At 42.3% G+C, this 23,536-nt stretch overlaps 1 protein-coding gene across 3 annotated transcripts in view; it reads right to left on the reverse strand.

The window, feature by feature from the left end:
- Positions 1-23,536, reverse strand: part of Sncaip (synuclein alpha interacting protein) — a 148,051-nt gene that overhangs the window by 14,979 nt on the left and 109,536 nt on the right. For all 3 annotated transcript variants that reach the window (XM_057789303.1, XM_057789301.1, XM_057789302.1), the window contains exons 5-8: positions 21,606-21,785; positions 14,754-14,867; positions 5,522-5,647; positions 2,156-2,325 (exon numbers count right to left, since the gene is read on the reverse strand). In XM_057789303.1, the coding sequence (XP_057645286.1) occupies positions 2,156-2,325; positions 5,522-5,647; positions 14,754-14,867; positions 21,606-21,785 (590 nt within the window). The remainder of the gene's footprint in view (positions 1-2,155; positions 2,326-5,521; positions 5,648-14,753; positions 14,868-21,605; positions 21,786-23,536) is intronic.

Consider the following 23,536-nt stretch of genomic DNA (forward strand, 5'->3'; position numbering starts at 1 on the left):
GAGCACTGCACATATTTTATATTTTCTCTGACTAACAACAATTGTCTACAGCATTTGGATTTCAAGGTTGGATATGGCTGCCATCTGTCAGTGTATAGGGTTTGCTTATCCCAGGATAACTAACGGAGAGAGTGGTCTGGACCTTGAATTTGTAAAAGTCACCAATATAACAGCAAAACAACTATGCAGCCCATAAAAAATTTTCAGAGTTTGAGACATAAAAGCTGAGATTTAAAAGAATCTATTTTCTGGGTGTGAAATTTTAGGGAAAGTATTCTATGGGATGGTTTTAAAAAGCTTCTCTTTAAGAGTATATTCATTTATCACTGGAGGGAGTGGATGGTGCTTCAGCATTTTTGGAAAGGCATTGAGAACCAATCCCCTTACATCCCCAAGATTTTAGGGTTGAACCCAGGGCCTATGCATGCCAGGCACATGCTCTACCACTGAGTTATCGTCACAGCCTCTCTAATTTTAAAATATACACCTTTTATTCTATCTACTCCCTTATTCAGAAAGCTATGTAAATGCATAAAGACTTATGAAAGAGTCTGCTCACTGTGGAAAAATAACTCAGTGAGTTATTAGGTTATTAACTAATATATACTCTTCCTTCAGCTACAGCGAGATCTTGAAGTCTGCCCAGGCTCACCTGTCACAGAGAAGTTTTGTTTAACCGACAGAGCATTCTTGGAGGAAATCTTTTATACTTTAGGTTTTAAACTCAGATTACTTTAGATTCTACCAATATGAGGGGCACAAGAATCTTGAATATCTGAGGCAAAAGACGGCACGTAGAGAGACAAGGGGTTGCCTGAGCTCAGGGAAGGCACAGAGAGTCCAAGGTCACATCATAGTGTTACCTGACGCATATCTGTAACCAGTTAAGGTCTCTTGCCCTTACTGGCCCTTTTCTCATCCAAGTAAGTTGTAAATAGGAGACATTTCTTTTCTCACTAAACTCTGGTAGAGGGCTGGAGAGATGGCTCGTGGTTATAAGCACTGGCTGCTCTTCCAGAGGACCATGGTTTGATTTCTAGCTCCCACAAGGTGGCTTACAACTGTCTACAACTGTAGTTCCAGGAGATCTGATGACACCATATTCTGCCCTCTGTGGGCAACAGGCACACACATAGTGCGCAGACAAATATGCAGGCAAAAAACTTCAGGCACATAACATAAAAATATTTTTTAAAAACTAGAGTAGATTCATCACCCACTATACTATATTGTACTGTATTATATTATAAATATCCTTGTTAAATGTATATAAATATGCACATATATTTTAAAAATAAGATTTTACGTTTTTCTTCTAAAATTTAGTTTAATGCTTAAAGGATTTTGTCCTTCTAATCTGTTAAACTTTTTAGAATCTTGATTCCAATCACCAAGAAAACTCTCTCAACATGGCAGCTGTTGTGTGATCTGTAAGATTTCTAAGGGCTGAGGTTGGTCCCTCACTAACTCCTTAATTCTTTCTAGACTCCCACCTGATGCATTCATGTTCCATCCCATCTTCTTCAACCATTTATGTTGTGGTTATCTTCCACAAATGCTTCTCTGACAACCTGATAGGCAATGGGTACCAGTTTCATAATCAATCAGGCAAATGACTTTAAAAAGTGACATTTATATTCTGAAACCTAATTAAAACCCTGCTTCATTTTTCCCCAGCACATTTTCTGTGGATGGGTATTAAGACACTTATATCTGGAATTTCCCAAAGACACACTTCCCTTGTTGAGAACACCGAAGGGGGGCATTTATAGCTTCTCCTTCTCCCTCACTCTTCATGATGTCCTACACAAAGAATGAAAGGACAGAGAGGATGCTGTGTGCTACTCAGGCTCTGCTGCCACCTGTCCCTGAGGTGACAGCAATGCAGATGACACTCCCTCTCTGTGAAGACTGTGATTCCCTGTTGGTGCACTTGCTCTGCACTTAATGGCTTAATCCTATTTTGCCTCCTTAGAGCTGCTATGTTAAGCATGTACTCAGGTTGTGAGCCTCTAGGATGGAGGAAGAAAAGATGAGAATGCCCAGATTTCACTAATACCTGGAATGAAGGGAACTCTCCAGTGCCCTTGGCTCAGATCTAAGCACAAGAAATACAAGGTAGACTTCGTTCTCTAGGAATCAAGTGGCCACTTACTCCTTTAGCTGCTTGGTCAACTTTACCACTTGTGAGGCCAGTGACATGCAGGTCTCTACTACCACTAGGTACCGGGAGCACAGCGTGTGCCCATGCCGCTCAGCACTGTGGGAGGGCTTTTCCCCAGCGTGGTTCTGCATAGTGACATTTGCTCCATATTCCACCAGGGTCTGCCAGAAAAGACAAAAACATATCATTGTATCAGGACTTGCTTTTTATTAAACAGATAGCGTGTGTGTGTGCGTGTGTGTGTGCGTGTGTGTGTGCGTGTGCAAGATTGTGTCTACCGAGGCCAGAAGAGGACATCACGTTACCTAGAGCTGGAGTTATGGATGGTTGTGAATTGCTTGGTGTGGGTACCGGGAACCAAACTTGGGACTTTAGGAAGAATAGCAAGCGCCCTTAATGACTGAGCCATCTCTTTAGCCCCAGGACTTCCTTCTGAACATTGTTTTTAAAAGACTGAAACAGAATGCTGGGTGGATTTTTTTCTCATTATTCCAAAGCCAATTATCAGAGTCCATGGTGTTGTGTGGAAAACACCAATTCAGAGAAAAGTATCTCTGGTCTACCTAGATGATTCTAGAGGCTTCCCTTCACAAAAAACAACGATGGGACCAAACTGGTATTACTATTTTCTTATGCACATGTAGCCTACAAGGGAGGTCTACCAGCCCCTCATCCCCTTAATGAGATGGACAATGCAATGTTTGTAATATTTTGTCATTTTGATATTTGGGGTTCAGAGAAAGCATTCTTAAAGTCAGAGGAGCTGTGGGATGTGGAGAGTGGCATTCTGTCATCCTATTCTTATTCTCTTGGGTAACTGGTTTCAGAATAACACTTGATAAGCTCTTGCCAGGCCTCCCTCGTTGGGAATAAAATAATTGGAAAGAGATAGTATAGGGGCCCGGAGAAGCTGTGAAGCAGTTCACTTGGGCCATGACAAAGATACCAATTGGGTAGACTTTGTAGCAGAGAGCTTGGTGTGACCGTCTCCCTTTCCCAAGGGAGAGGATTCTGTAGAGTAGTGGTGTGAACTTGTCCCTTTCTCAAGGGAGAGGATTCTCTAGAGTAGTGGTGTGAACTTGTCCCTTTCTCAAGGGAGAGGATTCTCTAGAGTAGTGGGTGAACTTGTCTCTTTCCGGAGGGAAAAGGTTCTCTAAAGTTGTGGGCAGCAGGTGCACCACAGATGGAAGGATGTGTATAAGGTTAAAGAGTCAAAGTTGGAACCAGATCTCTCACGTCAAGTACCAATGCAAGTCCTCCAGACGATGCTTCAAAGCCTCTACACCTGGATACCATAGAACACAACAGTGAGCGGAGCCAGCTGAAGAGGTGTTGAAGCAACGACTTCCAATAAGGCTGAGGCCTTTCTCAGCTGAGTAAGAGAATATTTGCATTTCTTTCCTAATACCTTCTATTTGTTTTTGATAGTATAGCTGGAATGGGGTGGGTAGGATCCCACAAGGTGGATTAACGGGCAGTCATGCCTCATTGTGAGTCCTTCAACTAGCCTCAGAGTGTGGAAAAGAATGGTAGTGTTTGAATATTGACCTAATATTGAGGTTTATAACTGCTCTGGAGCAAAACTTAACAGGCAAAAGCGAGTGGAGAAGTTACAGCATGTGGCCAACGTGTCACAAATAGAGGAGAGGAAGATTTGACAGAGCATGGCTGAAGTCAGTGGCCTAAAATCATGGAAATGCTTCCATTCCAATACTTCCATTTAATACTAATTTAATATTGTTAGAGTCTGTAAGGAAGCTGTCACGTGAACAGTAAGAACTTGTTGCTCCCTGACATATTCTTTGATGACATGATGATGCTGATACTGAAAACCTCAGATTATTTTGGTAGTAATGATTTCCCCCCACCCCAACAGTGCTTGTGCTTAATATCATCGACTGCTAGACTCAGAGACCATTGAAGAACTGCATTTTCCTCTTAGTTTATGGCTGCTCATCATGAAAGGTCAGCTTTCCATAAAGCTGCTTTCTCCCTCTCTTAGGCTGTCACAGAGACCCTGTCAGCAGGAAGCTCCAAGAGACTCGGTCTAAACACACACTGTTATTCCTGCCCTTGCCTCGGATCCCGGCAGTTTGCCCTCCGCTCTCCTCCCCCAGTCCCTTTCTCAACCCAGAAGGCCCCTTACTTGCTCTACTCCCTCATTACTATTATTTTTTAATCTTCCACACAGTGGATAGACTCTGTCTGAGTTATCCAAGTTTCCACGGTGCCTAGTGCCAAAAACACCGTTGTGTGAAGCGGAGTGACGAATGCCCTGGGAGGCAGCCTACTTCTCCCCACATATTAAAAAGAAAATTTCTAAACTGTAAATAGAAGTAGTAACATTCCCTGGGTTTCTTCAGACTTCAGTCACAGATTAGTTTATGAAATGTTTGCTTCAGGATTATTAAGCATTGTTTCATCTAATGAAAAGACCCATCTTGTTTTTTTAAATCTTCATCCAGTTGTCTTTCTTTCATAGAAAAACAACACCATTATTTTAATCATTTTGCATGTATTGGTAAGAAATTTGGCTTTCTCTCCATTCTACACTTTCTTACTTATCACTTTTTTCCATGTTAGTGTGTTAAATTAGGAGATGCACCATTGCCAACCCTGATGGGACGGCGTCCAGATAGTCTGGATATTTCCTCTTCAGTTAGCTCTCTAAAGAGCAGATGTGTGAGCACAGGTCCTCTAGAGAACTTCCTGGTATTCTCTGCATTTTTGTTGTTATTATACTCTTGACTTTTATATTCAAGGTTTTGGCATACATTCTTAAGTGACTTTCTGAGCAGCCAGCTCTTACTGCCCAATGCTCTGTCTCAGATGCAGCCTTCCCTTCCCATAGAGACCCTTTACCAACTGAGTGCTCACCTTGTGACTTGGGTCTGTGACCACAGTACTCCCCCTACCCGCTTCTGAGCCTCTGCTTAATAATCTTTAGCTATCACATGCACAGAGAATATGAGATTTTTTTTTTTGTAAGATATGTTGGGTTACAAGTGTGAGACTGCTTGAGGCTGTTGGGTGAAACCAAGGCCAATCAAGGCTGAGCCTGGTCTTCTCGATGCCCAAGGGGATCCCTGACCTAGCTTCTCTGACTTTGGGCCTTTTAAACACACTTGTGAAGCTCAGTCCTATCACAAAGAAAGGAAAGCACAGGGTTCTTACTGTCCAGTTTGCTACCCCTTCTGTATAGTACAAAAGCTGATTTAGTACAGGCATTTTCCTAATGAACAAAATTCCTTCCTTCCCTCTATTGTTCCTTCTTGTCTTCCTACCTTCCCTCCCTCCACTGCCCCTGTTTCGCTTCTCAAGAGACCCCTTTCTGACTGTGAGCAGCAAGCTGTGCACCTGTATGCATCCAAGGTAGCCATGCTGGGAGGCGACGTGAACAGCACTGTTGCCTTCCTGGTCCACTTCGTCCAGCGAGATGCCTTGTTCTTGCATGAACTGAAGAAGCCACAGGAGAATCTTCTCCTAGACACACACAAGAGCACTTGGGATTAGTGGACTATCATGCAGAGAAGCTGAATATAAAGAAACAGCAGTATAACTTACGAGTAGTGTGTAACATCAAATATTACTTATCCTATCAAAAGGATATTCCCATTCAGTACGCACTTAAAGCTGTGGGTCTGACTGAAATGCAAAAGAGGATCGCAAAGAAGATTTCAAAGGTGGGAAGTTGCCTTGGAAGTGTTCTTGTTACTTGGGCTACAGAAGCGGGGGAGAATTTACAGAAAGTATCGGTCAGCATAGTCACACAGCTAGACAGATCTGAAGTTGAAACCTGAATCCAGGTCTTTTGATGTCAAGTCTCTTAAGGCGACACTTTCTGTTCTGTTAAGCTGCCTGTGGCTTTCAAGCCGATTACCCCAAGACCTTACACTACCGACACAACTCGATTTACTTTTAAATTTATATTCTTAAACCATGGCCCCCTAATCCTGAACATCCTGCAGTCCACAGACTGAACATGAATCAGTGCCATAAGCTGTCAAATCCAAGATAACCTTGCTGAGATAAAACAGAAACTTCTTGTTCTTGTCTCTGACCAAATGCTGGTGGTATATTTTTAAAAGTAATATCATTTTTTTTCTTCATGTTAAAGGAAAGGAACCAAAGGCAAAGAGACTAAGTCTTTCAGAAGTGAAGCCAGAGAGCAAGCAGTCAGGATGTTTTGTCATAATCTGTTTGCCGTTTACCCAGTGAATGTTTTGTGGTATTTTCATGTCATGGTTTTTGGAGCAAGCAAGGAGATGGGATTTCACTGTTTTAAAATAGAAGAATTAAAAATAAAGTAAAAAACACGAGAGTGGTAAAAACAACAGCATGAAGCTTAGTGGGTGGAATGTGACATTTAAAAAGATGATCATGTGCTTGGAATAGCCTTGAACTTCTTTCTTCTTAACCTCTTAAAGGATTTTCTCCCCTCTGGTTATTTGTTCCGACTGGTCATGAACTTTTTTTTTTGATTAAATTTGCCCTCATCTCTGAACATGCCAGTTAATTTGCTAAAGGAATTTTGGATCCAAACAGTTAACTCCTAAATGTTTTTCTTTCTGCTGGTCAATAGGGCACTGTTTACAAAGGTAGCTAAGACGTGGGGACAGACAGAATATTTGTGCCGTACTCTGTCCAAGTAGGCAAGATGGAGTAAAACCCCTCAAACGCAAAATGAGGAAAATGGAACTGATTCCTACATGTGAGTAAGACAGTACCTGGGAGAGCGGGATGAATACTAGCTGCAGATGGAGATGGACCTGGGAGACTGGGATGAATGCTAGCTGTGGATGGAGACGGACCTGGAGAGCAGGATGAATGCTAGCTGCAGATGGAGATGGACCTGGGAGACTGGGATGAATGCTAGCTGCAGATGGAGATGGACCTGGGAGACTGGGATGAATGCTAGCTGTGGATGGAGATGGACCTGGGAGACTGGGATGAATGTTAGCTGTGGATGGAGATGGACCTGGAGAGCAGGATGAATGCTAGCTGTGGATGGAGATGGACCTGGGAGACTGGGATGAATGCTAGCTGTGGATGGAGACGGACCTGGGAGACTGGGATGAATGCTAGCTGTGGATGGAGATGGACCTGGGAGACTGGGATGAATGCTAGCTGTGGATGGAGATGGACCTGGGAGACTGGGATGAATGCTAGCTGTGGATGGAGATGGACCTGGAGAGCAGGATGAATGCTAGCTGTAGATGGAGATGGACCTGGAGAGCAGGATGAATGCTAGCTGTGGATGGAGATGGACCTGGGAGACTGGGATGAATGCTAGCTGTGGAAGGAGGTGGACCTTGTAGAGAGTCAAAGGGTCTTCAAGGGTACCCAGAAAAGGGGGCAAGGCTGAGCCTGGAGACTCAGGTTGAGAACTAGAAACTGGAGAAGGGAGTCCTGATAGTTTTAGCTCTCTTCTTCAAAGACCAACTTACAAGAAATTGGGGCTGATGCTGGGACTAGAATAGATAGTGTTTTCATGTGTTTGAGACCATAAAATGGCTACTCTACTTTTTCTAATTAACTAGGCACACTTAGAAACAGGTTATTGTGTTATGCAACTTAGTTCTTTTAACATTTCAATGAGGGGACAAGAGAGATGGCTCAGGGTGACTACTGTTTTTGCAGACCCAAGTTCAGTTCCTAGCACCCACACCGAATGGTTCACAATGGCCTGTATTTCTACCACCAGGAGACCTGACACCCTTTTCTTGTTTCCCAGGGCATTTGAGTTCACATATACATATTCTCTCACGCACATAACACAAAATAAATCTTTAAAAATTGTCAGTGGATTGGGACTTGGTAGGCACAGGAAGGTGGATCACTATGAGTTTAAGGCCAGCCTGGTCTACACAGCAAGTTCCACTACAGCCTGGCATTCATAGAAAGATCCTGTCTCCAAAATCAAAATACAAATAAAAAACAAAAGCAACCAATGGAAAAAAAAAGCAAAGTCTCAATGAATAGTATCAGGATTAGAGATATTACCAACTGGCATGCAGTCAATGGCTAAGACTTAAGAAAACTCCAGGAGAGAAGGCTGTGGTGTCTCTACAGATGAGAAAGACAGTCCCACCAGTCACAGAACATAAACTCTTCAATGGGTCATTTTCAAGCCTGGGGGACTTGGTTTGTTCCATGATAACAAACCAAGGACTCTTAAAACTACACATTGGAAGACATTTGGGGGAAATGATCCCATTCAATCTTGTTTTATAAATCAGAAAACTGTAGCCGGGCGGTGGTGGCGCACGCCTTTAATCCCAGCACTCGGGAGGCAGAGGCAGGTGGATCTCTGGGAGTTCGAGGCCAGCCTGGTCTACAAGAGCTAGTTCTGGAACAGGCACCAAAGCTACAGATACAGAGAAACCCTGTCTCGAAAAACCAAAAAAAAAAAGAAAAGAAAAAAAAAAGAAAGAAAAAAAGAAAACTAACTGTCTTAGTTAGGTCTTAGTTAGAGTTTCTATTGCTGAGATGAAGCACCAGGACCAAAAAGCAAGTTGGGGAGGAAAGGATTTATTTGGCTTATACTTTCATATCATACATAGTTCATTACTGAGGGTAAGAACCCAGGACAGTAACTGATGCAGAGGCCATGGAGGAGTGCAGGCTTGCTCAGCCTGCTTTCTTATAGAATTCAAGACTACTAGCCCAGGGATGGCCCCACCTAAAATGGACAAGCACACCTAAAATGGACAAGCAGGAGAGAATTGCCACTTACCTAACTAGGAAGGTCCCCATTGATCCCTACATGTGTTAGAGACATATTTAATGATGTCTTCCTCCCCTCCTAGTCCTTTAATGCATCCAGATTCTCTCTCTCTCTTCCCCCTGGCTGTGTGAGCGTGTGTGTGTGTTCTTCCTCTCCATTGCAGGAGGAAGTGTTGAAGGAGGAATGCAATGTCAGACTTTCATTTTTGGTAAATATTGCTTTCAGAGGTTATTCTAAGCAGTCACGGGAATAGAGAAACTTGTCTCTGCTGTTTCTATCTTGAGGAATACTCTCCAATATAAAGTCCGTCCATCCATTCATCAGTCCACTCACACATCCCCTTATCTATGCAGCTTACATCTATGGACCAAGAACTTCGCTTATCTACATATTTCCTCTTCTGAGGATTCTCTGGCCTTTGGATAACCTGTTTTAGCATTGCAACTTAAGTGTTCCCAAAGGCAATGCAAGGTCCTTAAAGAGGCAATTAATACATGCAATTTATAAGATGTGCTGAACAAAGTCTAATAAAAGTTTAATTGAAATATATGTCACAGTTTTATTGCTGGTATCAATAAAATCTCTACAGTTTGTGGTACAACTTGGAGTCAACTTTATCTGCAACACTAGATCACCAAGTCTAATACGTCAGTTTAGAGATTCATCCCATTTACAAGATGTCAAAAATATAAAAAAAAAAAAAAAAAAAAAAAGAAAGAAAAAAGAAAAACGGTCATGAAAAAGATGGTAAGATGGGGTGGGGGGAAGATGCATGTAAGAATTAAGTATAACAAGGCCAAAATAACTTCTTAGTAAGTTTGGTTTATTCTTTACTTAAAGTAAAATAAGTAGACAAACTACACTGATAGCAATAAAATTAACAAATTGGAAGATTTGCCAAAGCAGCCAACATTTGTCTAGTGTGTATTTTGGACTGGGAAGTACACTGGCCCTCATTAGGTCTTCAGAACGCCCAAGAGGGAAGTTCTCTTGCCATGTCATATAGCTGAAAACACAAAGGCAGAGGACACATCTCTTTTCTCTTCTCTTTTCTTGTTTTGAATTCCTTTTCTCTTCTTTCTACATGCATGGATGCAAAGCCATCAAGCTAGGACTCGGTAGGAGTGAATCCCAGACACCTGGCACTAGGGTTCAGCTGTCTTTGGAACTCTCTTTTCCATCTTTAGGGCTGGAATGCTGTTGTAGGAAACCCCTTGTTTGTTCCTGGCTGCTCAGCCCCGAAATAATCACACAGAACCATATTATTTGCAATACTGTTTGGCCAATAGCTTAAGTGTATTTCTGGCTAACTCATATCTTAAATTAACCCATTTCCACTAATCTGTGTATCACCACGAGGCTGTGACTTACCGGGTAGTTTCGGCATCTGTCTCCGGCGGGGTTACATGGCTTCTCCCGTTTACTCTACCTTCTTTCTCCCAGCATTCAGTTTAGTTCTCTCTGCCTAGCTCTGTTCTACCCTACCAGGCCAAGCCAGTTTCTTTATTAACCAATGGTATTCATAGCATACAGAGGGGAATTCCACATCAGAAGGCTCTGATTTCTCCAACAGCTCTGATTCTAACAGGCATGCTCCTATTGAGCCCTTAAGCTTAGGAAACTCTGCCTGTCAGTCTGCAGGTTGTGGAGCTCTGGGTTAGTTATCTCTCCAAGATCAGTACTTGGCATTTAGATGGTTGTTTGTGCTAATCTAAGGTTTTTCTGCCAGCAGTGGTGGGAGAAAGCACATCTGCAATCTCAGGTTGTGGGAGGCTAAAAGGGGAGGATCGCAAGTTCTCTGTTAGCCTCTTCTGCATAGCAAGACTCTACCAGAGAACAAAAGCGAAACATAACATAAACAAAACCTAGATTTTTCTACTTTCCTTTCATCTCCAACAAGAGTACTTTTAGATAGTTTACTTATTTCTGCCCTATGACATTGAAACAATAGTCAATAAAACAAAGTCCAGGAAAGAATACTTCTGGTGAAAGTGACTCACAGAACAGCAACAGGGCATGTAAAAGCACACCCCTCATCATTGTGCCTTCTGCTGCCAATGACCACTCATTGAAATGACCAGCTCGGGAAACTATGAGCTTTTGCTTGCATCAAAAAGGTCCTTAAAAGAATACCAGACTTTTTCAGGACCAAATGTAAAATGAAGACTAGATGTAGTCCAGTGTTATGAAGGCACGTCGTTTTGACAGAGTGTTTTGACTAAATGCCCCATGAAAGACTCAAAAACTAAAGGAATCACAAATTCAATGCTGCAAATCACATAGCCCCCTCCCCCAACCAAGTATCAAGGCAGGATAGAGTGACACCTTCTACAGAAGCTGCAGGTAGACTATCTGCGGGGAGAGCCTGGCTATCACCTGAACCTTCATGTTGGCCTAAAATGCCCAAGCCACACAGACAGTGGTTTTGAATAAACACGGTTCTGTCTCCATTGTTTCGCCAGCAGCTTACCTATTGGGGAGGCAGGGCAGGCCTATGCAAGAACCGCCCCCACCCCAGGCCTGCTCCTCCAGTCCCCACAAGGCTTTCGCCTTCATGCTCCCTGTAGCTAGTTCTGAGAGGTATAGCCAGGCAGTAAAATAATTGTGCCCTCTGAGACTTTGAGTGTCAGCGTGAGGAAAGTCAATTCCTATCATCCAAAAATCTCTCACTCCAGGCATCCACCAAACCCGCCGGCTACCCTGTGGCACTGCAGTCTTTAAAGGCAATTTTTTTTATAAGAAAAAGGACACAAATTGGGAGTCAACTGGAGCCTGTTTTTTTCTGGATCTATAGGAGGGTAGAGAGCAAGGAGAGGAAGCAGCGAACAATTTTCTTTGGTTGGTCTGATCCTTTCCAAAGGTATTTACTGAGGAAACAAAAATCAGAACACACTCTGTCTAGTGCCTGCCTGGCAGAGAAAGACTCGCATGTGCTGAATCCATTAGAAACTGCTCGATAGCAGTCTTCCTTGTGGAAATATTAGCCTTGTCCCGGTTCCAAGTTCAGCTTCTCTGCAGGTTATCTGTTACATAAGTGGCTGTGGCGGACGGAGGATGACACTGGGAAGAACTGGCAGGTCAAATGAGCTTCTATATTTTCCACGGGGGTAGACTGTTCTCTGAAGGGTATGATTGGCCTCCCTCAAATCTGCATTTTATGTCATAAAAATGCATCGCATCTTAGAGCAACCTCAGGATGAATACCAGCGTGAAGCTAATGTTTGACAAGTCTCTTCAGATGGGTCACTAGACTTTGCGGTTTCCTAGATTTCAGCTCAGTAAGTGGCCACTCACACAGCCTTCCCACAAGGGGGCACTTCCTTTTGTTCTATTCCAACAGCTTAAGAATTCTGAGAAACGTGCTGTGAGACCCGAATAAAGAAAGTAGCAAGGAACTGACGTTTCCTCAAAGATCACTGATGTCAGTCCTTTGTCCAGAGCCTCAGAATAGGTCTGGCTAATCCCCCTTCCCTCCCTGACTGGAGTCAGGCTTGCAACTTTTCCACAAATACCCCAAAGGCCCAATTAGGCTTTGAGTGAGCAAATGAAATTAGAAATGTAAAGCCATCGATCTCATAGTTTAATAAATTTGTTCAATACCAAAAATGACTTATGGAGATTAGCAATGATCAAATACTTGAGAAAAAATTTAAAAACCTCTGTTTTAGCAAATGTGTAATAATTGTCATTGGTTTTCATGACAGAGGGTTGGACTGCGAAGCACAATGCAAAAAAAAAAGACATAATTCTAATATTTTAAAGATAGGGACTTATTCAGACTTTTGTTGCTCCTCCCATCCCTCCCTTTAAATTCCATGCATTTATACAGTTTCTCACTTCAATGGTCTGTGTGAGATATTCCTGTACAAACCATCTGTACAGATGGGGACAAAACAACTCGGCCCCTGAAGACACTGGACCTGAGTGGAAATCTAGTCCCCTCTCTCTCTCCCTCTCTCCTTCCCTTCCTCTCTCCCTCCCTCCCTTCTTCCCCCCTTTCCTTCCTTTTTTGGTTTTTCAAGACAGGGTTTCTCTGTGTAACAGTTCTGGTCATCCTGGAACTTGCTTTGTAGACTCAGGCTGACCTTAAACTCACTGAGCTCCACCTGCCTCTGCCCCTCACGTCCTGGGATTAAAGGCGTGCGCCATTATTTCATGGCTCTATAGTCTTCCCTCTTAATAGCATTAGCCAATGTATAAGCCACTTCTTAACTTTCCTTCTTTGGGTTCTTCATCAATGGAATAAACAAGATCATATAGATAATTTACATAAGCTCCAGTAGCATGGAGTTTGGCACACAAAGGAAACATGTGCATATGTGTGGTGTTTAATCTTTGTTGTTTATCTCAGTTTATATATGCATCATATCAACTGAAGTTGCTTTGGTACAGAATAAACTTTCAGCTAGTATAATTACTACTAAAGACAAGCCAACCCTGGCATGATCATGCACACTTCTAACCCTAGCACTCGGGAGGCAGAGGCAGGAAGATCACTGAGTTTTGCCTGTAGTGAGTTGCAGTACAGTCTAGACTGCATAGAAAGACCCTATCTCAAAAGCAAACAATAGCACAAAAAGGGAAGAATGACTATGGTAATATTTTCTAGCCTTTTGAAAAATATGATTGGCATTCTGAAGAAATAAGCACAATCTTCAATTGGCAATGCCACAATTTACTGCTCCTGGGAAATTCTTCAGAGCCAAAGGCAGTGGTGGGGGGTAGGGGACTGGGGGGGGGGTGTTGGTTAGATACACGAGAAACAATTTCCTCTGCCACAAATTTGATTAAATCTATTCTTTTTTTTTTTTTTTTTTTTTTGGTTTTTCGAGACAGGGTTTCTCTGTGGTTTTGGAGCCTGTCCTGGAACTAGCTCTGTAGACCAGGCTGGTCTCGAACTCACAGAGATCCGCCTGCCTCTGCCTCCCGAGTGCTGGGATTAAAGGCGTGCGCCACCACCGCCCGGCGATTAAATCTATTCTTACACTATATTGACATCCTTATTTTTTTCAAGCTTGAGATTGACATTTTTGTTACTTCAGCATTTTTAAAAGATAAATTATAACCATCACCCTCAAATGGAGGCAGAGACAAGATCTGTGCGCATCAGCTAATAATGTCCAGATTTTTCTAATGTAGAAATCAATTTCTTGAGTTTATTATCAGTATGTGTGTGCATGCACTTGTGGGTCAGAGGACAATGTTCTGGAGTCAGCCTTCTCCTCCTGCCTATCCGTGGGCTCTGGGGACTGGACCGGATCATCAGGTTTTTGCAGGGAATGCTCTCTTACCCACGGAGCATCTCACGGGCCCCGATGGAGAACTTAGTTCTAAGGATGCTCTTGTTAATACACCTGCTCATTTTTGTTCCGGCGAGGCATCCTTAGCTGATGCCTTAAAAAGACCTGGTGTTTGGATTTGTGCTCAATAAAGTACTACCATTTTTTCTTTTTGATAAATGTTAAAAATATTCATTGTCAAAGTAGAAAATTAACAAACAAATAACCTTTTAAAAAGCCAGCTATAGTTCCATTCTGTCCCCAAATGACTGCAACTATGTTATGTTGGATTTTTTATAGTCTTAATTTCTTTCTGCACAAAATTTAAAGTTGGTACTAACTTACAATGAAAGCTTTATATATTAGATTTTATCAATGTTATGTAATTAACCCTTCCTCATATAATTCTACTATATGAGCTTAACTCTTCATCTAAAATCTTGCGTTGAGATATCTAGGTTGTTTAAAACATTCCTTCATTAAAATATTACAATAAATATCATTGTTCATAAAATCTTTGGATTTATGATGTCATGTTGGATTTTGATGGACATGTAAGAAAAGATACTTAAGGACGCCATACCTGCCCATAGCAACCTGCATAATGAATAAGGCTTGGGAAGTCCTTGGAGCAACTCAATTCTGCAATGGCTTCTGTCTCGCTCACCATCCAGCGCACACACTCCAACTGGCCATTCTAGAGTTTAAGGAGACAAAGAGAAAGAAATTCAAAATTACTAACGTTTAGCACATATCACAAAGATTGTAATTTTACCATGGGAAGACAGATGAATTTTGGCTTTTGTATTGGGCTTGTATTTACTTGAAACATAAATGTAAGACCTGCTACATTCATGCTTTGTGGTTTAGCTCTAAATCAGCGGGAGAATTTCTGCTTGCGTTTGTCTTTGTGATTCTAACCAGTTATTTTTAAATCATTCTGTTGAGCTTTGTGGTAGAGTACCCACCCAGTGTGTGCAGTTTGATTTCTAGCACTGAAAACAAGTGAATGAATGGATGAAATGACTCTATTGAGATAAATTTACATTCTGTAAAGAGTAATTGTAGGTATAGTTTATTTTTGAATATATATTCAATATATATACAGCATATACATGTATATATATATATACACACATATATATATATTACTCTAATTCCAATCAAATTAACAGCACTGTCAACACTCTCAAAGTTTCTAGCATCCCATGGCTTTCCCCCTTCTTATTTTGCCTTGAGCAAAATAAGCTCAGACAAGATGAGCATGTTGCTCTTTGATTCTGGCTTGTTTTCACTTGGTACAATACTAAGACTTATGTAAACTACTACAAATATTTTTTAATTTTTGAAATTAAAATCTAATTGTATCTTTTTGTAAGTAGGTTCTTATTTATTTCTCTTGAATGGATACCTAGAATTAAAATTTCTTCTTTCTTTTTTTCCCCCCCTCCCCCCTCCCTCCCTCCCCCTTCCCTCCCCCCCCTCCCTCCCTCCCTCCCTCCCTCCCTCCCTCCCTCCCTCCCTCCCTCCCTCTCTCTCTCCTTTCCTTCCTCCCCCACCCCCTTGTTTGGACAAGGTCTCTCTATTTAGTCCTGGCTGTCCTGGATCTCACTATGTAGACCAGGGAGGTCTCAAACTCACAGAGATTCTCCACCTCCCAAGTGCTGATATTAAAGGCGTGCACCACCATGCCAAGCTCTAGAATTTCTAAGATTGTGGTAAGTATATATTTAACCTTATGAAAAGCTGTCAAACCGGTTTCCAAAGTGGAAAATTACTTTTACTACCACAAACAGCAGTAGAGCGTTCCAGTTGTTCTGAATCCAAGCTAACACATAATATTGTCAGCAATCAGGACCTATCACCTAAAATTTATTTTATTTAGAGATTTATTTATTTTATGTTATGAGTGTTTTATCTGCACGCATGTCTGTGAACTACATGCATACCTGGTATTCCAGGAGGCCAGAGGAGGGCATCGGATCCTCTGGAACTAGAGTAACAGTTACAGACAGCCATGAGCTGTCGTGTGGGTGCTAGAAGTCAAGCCCTGGTTCTCTGGAAGAGCAGCAATGCTCTTACTCTCTGAGCCATTTCTCCAGCACTCTTCACTTACAGTTTATAAGATATGGCAACTATTTTCAAAATAAAACACCACCATATTTTTCAAGAAAAAATAACAAATTTCTAGTTGAAATAACAATTTGCATTAAGTGACCAGGCTAAACATTTTAATTAGCAGAACAATCAAAAGTTCCAAAGGGACAATATTCTTATGAAAGAAGATTGTTGTTATTTGTAATGATGCTACAAAAGTCTGAAACAGCTACAAGTTGTACATTTTTAGGAAACTACAAGTTCTCCCTAGTTATGATGAAGGCGAGCGGTGCAGTAGAAAGAGACAAATCACCTGGGGTATTAGAAAGACTTTTGTTTTAGTTTTTATTTTTTTTTTGGTTTTTCGAGACAGGGTTTCTCTGTGGCTTTGGAAGACTTTTGTTTTATAAAGTCAAATCTGACTCTCATACTTTTGGGTTTGAAATTCTCTCTCATCTGTAGTCCCCACTGGGTTTTTACTCTCAGCACCGTGAGAATTTCGGAACATAAACGAGGCGCGGGAATAGTTAAGATGCAATCTGTGCTTACTGGGAAGGTCTCTTTACCCTTCACAGAAAATCTAAGTGGCATATCCCTTGATTAACTTCCAGACAGACTCTGAGATGGATGGACGTCCTCGGCCCACCACTGGGCCACAGTTACTTAGCTCTAGGGCATGAGCCATCTCACGTGGACAACAGAGACGGCAGCACCGCAGTGGGGGTGAAATGAGACCGAGACACAGCAGGGCTCCGTGGCCACCCCACTCACGATTTTCTCAGAGACTGGGAAGTGAGGCCGTTCATTGTCTTTCTAGCTTGCATACTGTGGGGTGTGAGCACAGAAAGGGTCTCCTGGAGTCAGGGAAGGACAAATGAGCAGCATCTAACAGGATTAGGTTTTCTGTCAAGATGAAAACATCTATTCCCAGAAGACAGGAGAGGCAATCTCTTTTTTTCATTTTCTATTTGACTAACAGGATTCCAAGTCGAAAATTTCCAGTTACACACACACACACACACACACACACTGAGACACCTCTCTCTCTCTCTCTCTCTCTCTCTCTCTCTTTCTCTCTCTCTCTCACACACACACACACTCAGACATCTCTCTCTCACACACAAAACACACACACTCATACACATTCCCACACATACTGAATCTCTCTCTCTCACACACACTGACTTACACTCTCTCACAGACACCTACACACATTGAGTCTCTCTCACACACTGTATTTACACAATGCACTCACATATGCACACTCTCTCACACACATATATGCACACACACACACTCACACTCACAAACACACATGCTATTCTGTCCTTGGAGATGTGCTGCATGACTGTGCATGGTATAAAGGTCCCATAAAAAAATCATCATTACAGTCAGTAACGAAACAGCTATGCTGCTGGTTTATCTATTTACTGTACTAGGCTGCTTCTCATTCTTTTAGCCTGCACTCCGGCCTATGACAAAGAGTTTACTGTAAAACAGGATGCTGTGTTACGCTGGCAGTACCCACATGCGTTTCATGTTTACCATCTCTTAACTGCATTAAGGCCACAGTGCAGACATGTATCATGTGTATGTAAATATTCTCTGTGGTGTTTTCACAAGGACAAAATCATGGAAAAATGCATCTCAGGATGCGTCTTCATCATTAAGCTTTTATGGGTATGGCAAGGCAACGTGGTCCTTGTTGCCCTGGGGCTGCTCCCTTTGGGGTGTCTGTCTGGCATCCTGGCTTCTGGCTGGGTTTGGGTAATGCACATTAGCCACAGGAGACCAGGAGAAGAGACAGAGTTTGAGGTCCCGTCTGTTCTTGGCTCTCGAGTTGTGTGCTGCCATTGGCCAGCCCTTCCACTAGTCACAGGTCAAAGTCAGCCATGCCTTTCAGCTCAGCACTTTCTCTCAGGCTCTTGTGACCTCTCTTTTTCCAGGCCCCGGGCTTCAGGAACTGTGCCCTGGCTGTTGCCCCATGAAACATTCTCTCCGTTCTTTCTGAATGACGAAGATGGAAGCCATCTTGATCATACAAGAAGCAAGACAGTGTATATAAATTACTATTTACACAGAAATGTGAAGCCACGCCTCTAGTTTTAGTAAATAGGGACCCCCTCACTACTTCTCTCTCCCTCTCTTTCTGCTTAGTCTAATTAAATTAAAGGGTATTTTCTTACCTTTTCATAACCCAATTTAGCTTTGTCAATTTGTTCTACCATTGTTATATTCCCCGTTACACTTATCTCTGTTTTACATCCTGTTATTTCCTTTCTTTTGTTTGCTTTGGATTAGGTTTTTCTTACCTCTCCAGTTTCTAAGGTGTCTGAAACTTTCCTCCTACCCCCTCCTTTACAGGCCTCCCTAAACACACAAAGCTGTAGATGCTTCCTGTGAAGACAGCGGTTTGCTGCTTTCTCTTTCTCAGTCATCTGCAACTGTCTTCAATTTTCTCTGACCTTTTTTTTTTGTCCTACTGACTGTTTTAGAGAGAACTAATTTGCCATCGTTGTGAATAGCCCATGCGTCTTTCTGTTGTTAGTTTCTAATTGCGCTTTATTACTGATGAAGTATGTAAGCACGTATTTCAGTCCTTCACAATGTACTGGGTTTGTTGCTACAACTCGATATAGGCTATATCCTAGAAAATGTTTTCTGTGTACTTGACAAGTGGGTGTATTCGAGGGTTGTGGGAGACAGTTCTTGTAGGTGAATTTTACATCTGGTGAATCAAGGGAGCAGCATTAAAACAATAAAATGCATCAAAGAACAGAAGGAAATATTATTTCACTTCCCTGAATTTGAAACCAAAATAACTTGCCTTAAATACAAGTAACAAGAATACAAACCAACAAAAAAGATTATTAAATGCCAGCAGTATAGTTCTGTCCCTTCAAGTTTCTGGGCTTAAAGTTATTTGAGTGTTAAAAAAAAAGAATGTCTGTAAGCATGTATGACGTCACATTATCACAAGATCAACATTTTGCCTTTGGGCCTAATCAGAATGACCAAAGGAGAAGTTAACAAAACAAAAAAGGAATTAGGCTTATTTCATTATGAGTTTGCTCAGGTCCTTACACAATTCCTTCTGCCAATTCTATTTTAGAAAACAGACTGTGTTAGAAAGGGTCTTTTTGAACTCTTTCTTCGCCAGTTCCAAAGGGCACAGACCCCCAACGCCGTCACTGTTGAGTCTCCTGGAAAACCCTCAATAAAGTCTGTAATGTAATGGACATATTTATTTATTATGCTCTGCTTAAGGAGCCTGGGAATGAGGAAATAATTTTCTTGTGGTCCTCTGCAAGAGCAGCAAGAGCTTATAAGCACCGAGCCATCTCTCTGGCTGCTCTTAGGACTGTTTGATGCGTTGCAACACTGTCAGCTGCTACAGGTGTTCAAAACGAGGTCCTAAAACCAGAGACCAGTGGCTTCTTAAGACTCAGCTTCATCAGTGTCACCTGAAGCACACCGAGTGACGTGCAGGTCACCTCTGTGAAGGGTGAGGTACCTGTTCAAAATATTTGAACGTACTGCTTTGGGCCAACATAATTGGAATGATGGAGCACAAAGAACGCTTTCTCAAAGCATTCAGAATCCCAGGTCCCCAGATCTGAAAGAGCTTTTTAGCCTTGTGGGTTTGAGACGTGTGTGCGTTTCCCTCCAATTATAGCAGAAATTGCTGTGGTAAGCCTGCAGCCCTGTTACAGGTGATGGCTGTACCGTGGTGGCTGAAGTTTAGATAGAAATCAACAGATCCTGGGGAGATAGCATGGAAGCTGTTCACACGAGGGCTGGTTGAAGGGCGACTACATGTCTTATGAGCCTTCATTTAAATTAATTAAAAGAAATGCTATCATTCAATTATATAATAAGGAAATATTCAATCACCATTCATTAGTTAGGAAAACTAATGAGGACCATATTTCAGAAACACTAAACCAGTCTATAAACATGGCAGGTGCCAACATTTGTTGGCATTATAAGGATATTTGTCACTGATTTATGCCAAGGGTGTGTCACAGGGTGAGATGCTGATTTTACCATCGACACTGTTATCACCAGTAATCAAGGTGCCTGCTTTAGTCTCCAGGTATATCGGTCCTTAGGAATAGGGACTATCTCTTATTCAAATTTCTGCCTCTAGCACCCAATAACACAGTACCTGTTGGCTTCAGCACACAGACTCAACTCTACTGAATGAGGTTTTTTTCCCTCTATTTTTTCCCCCACATTGGCTGCAGTAAACTCAGTTCTGATCTGCCTTGGCATCATTCACAACCAGAGAAAAATACATTCCCTGGCATCATAGATTTCTTTCTAACAAAGTATTTACTATGCAAATTTTGAAGTCAGACTATTAGGGATGGGAGAATAAGTTATTGCTTTAAAACTGCTTTAGTAAGGTCACAAGTAGGTTTTTTTTTTTTTTTTTTTTTTTTTAGCTAGCTTGTTCTCCTAGTCAACACCTATGCAATTCCATTTGTAAAAATGATGTATTTGGCTTTTAGGAGATCCAGCTATCGTGTGAAGTGGTCTCATGCCGAAGTCAAGATGTATTCTTTTCCTCTGAACGTCACTTCTGGCTTCTTAATAAGTATGACTAAAGCCTACATTTATCTGCCAAAGATCCCAACAGACATTTTAGTTTACTAGCTAATCTCCTTGTGACTCGTCTCTCTCCAGACACTTTTACCACAGTGCCACAAAGGTCCCTGCTCTCTTGTGTTAGGTCCAGGTTTTAACTCCACCCCGGTTGGTATTAATTTGCGTACACTTTGACAGATAGCATATTTTGCTATTTCGGGGGACTAAGTATGGACTCCTCAGTGACGCTGTACACAGTTTTGATGATGATGTCATTTAAACTCAGAATTGATTCATTAAAAGCCCACATTATTGTCCAAAACTCCTAAGAGCTCGCCTCCCTTAACAGACACGTTGATCTAATTCTCCTTGCTTCTTATCCCCACATTAGGAAAACCTGACACAGTCTTTGAGAGATCCAGGTGTGGGTAAGAATCCAAATTGCAATCACCATGAATAACAAAATTCTCATCCCTGCAGGGGGTCAGCTTCTTCTCTCTCTGTGAGTTGATTGGGAAATTATCCTTATTAGATAATAAGCGTTGGAATGCCATCAACATCTCAGAGCGGTAGTGACAGAGTGATTAACTTCTTACATGTAATACACTCATTTGCTCTTTGTTTAATACGTCACTCTCTCCTCTTCTCATCCCAATAGCTTAGTTCACAAGAAATCTTATTTAAAAAAAAAAAGTGGAGATCAAATCCAAAGACAAAGGCCGGGACAGCTCAGCCCCTAAGACGTCACCTTGATGGCCAGACCCGCTGGAGTCAGCTGCTCTGCGTTTCGTTCATTGAGGCAGTCTTCGCCCATCAGAGATGTGAGGTGCTGCAGACATTCTGCATGCCCCTTCGACGCAGCAACGTGTAACAGATTGTTTCCGTTCTCGTCGTGAATTTTGTCCAGATTGTCTGCAGCTAGGTGTGGCTGTACGGGGCGGGGGGGGGGAGGGAGGAAGGAAGGGAGAAACGTCAATCAATGAACCAAAACCAGACACTATGAGACTATTGAGGTATGGAGGGTCTCCTCTGGGCATAGGCAAGAAGGAACAGCTCACGAGGGCCCTGGTGGCCTTGCAAGGATCTAGTTAGTTAGAGTCCCTTGCTATTTGTCTTACTTACACCATGCTTTAGAACAGTGGTTCTCAACCTGTGGGTTGTGACCCCTTAGGGAGTTGAATGAGCCTTTCACAAAGCATCCTCTAGGGCCATCAGAACACACAGATATTTACATTGCAATTCGTAACCGTTGCAAGATCACAGTTATAAAGTAATAACGCAAATAATTTTATAGTTGGTGGTCACCACAACATGGGAAACTGAATTAAGGGACCATAGCATTAGGAAGGCTGAGATCCACTGCTTTAGAACAGGTACTCTCAAGGGACAGATGGTTTTGAGAGAAAGGGTCACCAAGCTAGGACCAATAAGCTGTGAAGGTTTCCAGTTGGCATTTTAGGTCCCTGAGGGGACACTGATGTCAAGCAATAGCTTCTCTATCTGTCACCACACCGCTAAGTGCTCGAGGGACAGGGCTATGCTTTATTGACTGTTGTGAGTTTGCTGGATGAATGAAGCGCTTGTGTCAAAGGCCTGACTTGTCAGACGGCCTCCCTCTGCATGTTACCTAAAGCTTGTGGTCACTAGTGTGCTCACAGCAACCTCTAGACATACCAGTGACTGCCAGGGGCATCTGGGATATCTGGAGGCAACCTGGTTCTTCGGCTGTATTCACTCCTCTGAGTATGAAGTGTCTAATAGAATATTTTGGGCAAACCCAGTGGTGTTAGCATTTGTGACTTCTGAATGTATGGGGCAAAGCAAAACAATGAACTGAAGAGACTCAGAGGCAACAGCTGGGGAAAATGGAAAAGACATTTTCACGAGAAACCAGTTACGGCTTCACGTGATAAAATCGCTCAATCACATTGTCCTGTTTGTGACAACGGGCCCAGTGCGCTAAAGTTTCTCTGCGCAAGCTTAACATTAGTGGAGTCATGATGCCACAATGCAGGCAGTGTGTTTCCTGAAGGAGACTTTATCCTCTGAGTAGGAGCCCAGGATTGCTACCGTCCGATCAGCGTCTGGAAGCTAGGAAAACAGTGCAGCGGATGGAAGGCTATTTCAGTTGAATTTTCTCAATAGATGTTTCTTACACCAAGTAACTCTGTCTGGAGTCCTTGGAGACAATTCTTCATGTTCCCTGGACACGTAGTGCTGGAGCAGAGCGAAAACCCCGTGTGTGTCAGAGAACAATCAAACTCTAGGGGAAGCTGTATCTGCAAATGTTTTCCAACCCCCCTGGCCCAACTTTTCTGAATAATGATCAGGGTGAAACAGAGAACTCTCTGTTCCCAGATCTGGCAGGTCCGCCATCAGCTGAAAACTGACGTCCCCACAGAAACGGAGGGAGAGCATGGGGAACCATTCGAAAAGCAAAGCGAGAAAAAAAAAAAAAGCATCAACTCAACTGGCAAACAGTGCGGGGCTCTTTGTTTTGTTTTCCTTTTAGATTAAATGTCTTTATTTCAGCTGAGGTCAGGCGATGTTAAACTGCACCCACACTCTTCTGGAGCCATTTGCGTCTCCTGAATTAACCTCCTAACCTTGGCATGTAGATATCACGCCTCTCAACTAAAGCAGCAAGTAAAGATTTAGCAAGGAATCAAACAAAGGAGG

This window comes from Chionomys nivalis, chromosome 14 (assembly GCF_950005125.1).
Source record: "Chionomys nivalis chromosome 14, mChiNiv1.1, whole genome shotgun sequence".
NCBI lineage: Eukaryota > Metazoa > Chordata > Mammalia > Rodentia > Cricetidae > Chionomys > Chionomys nivalis.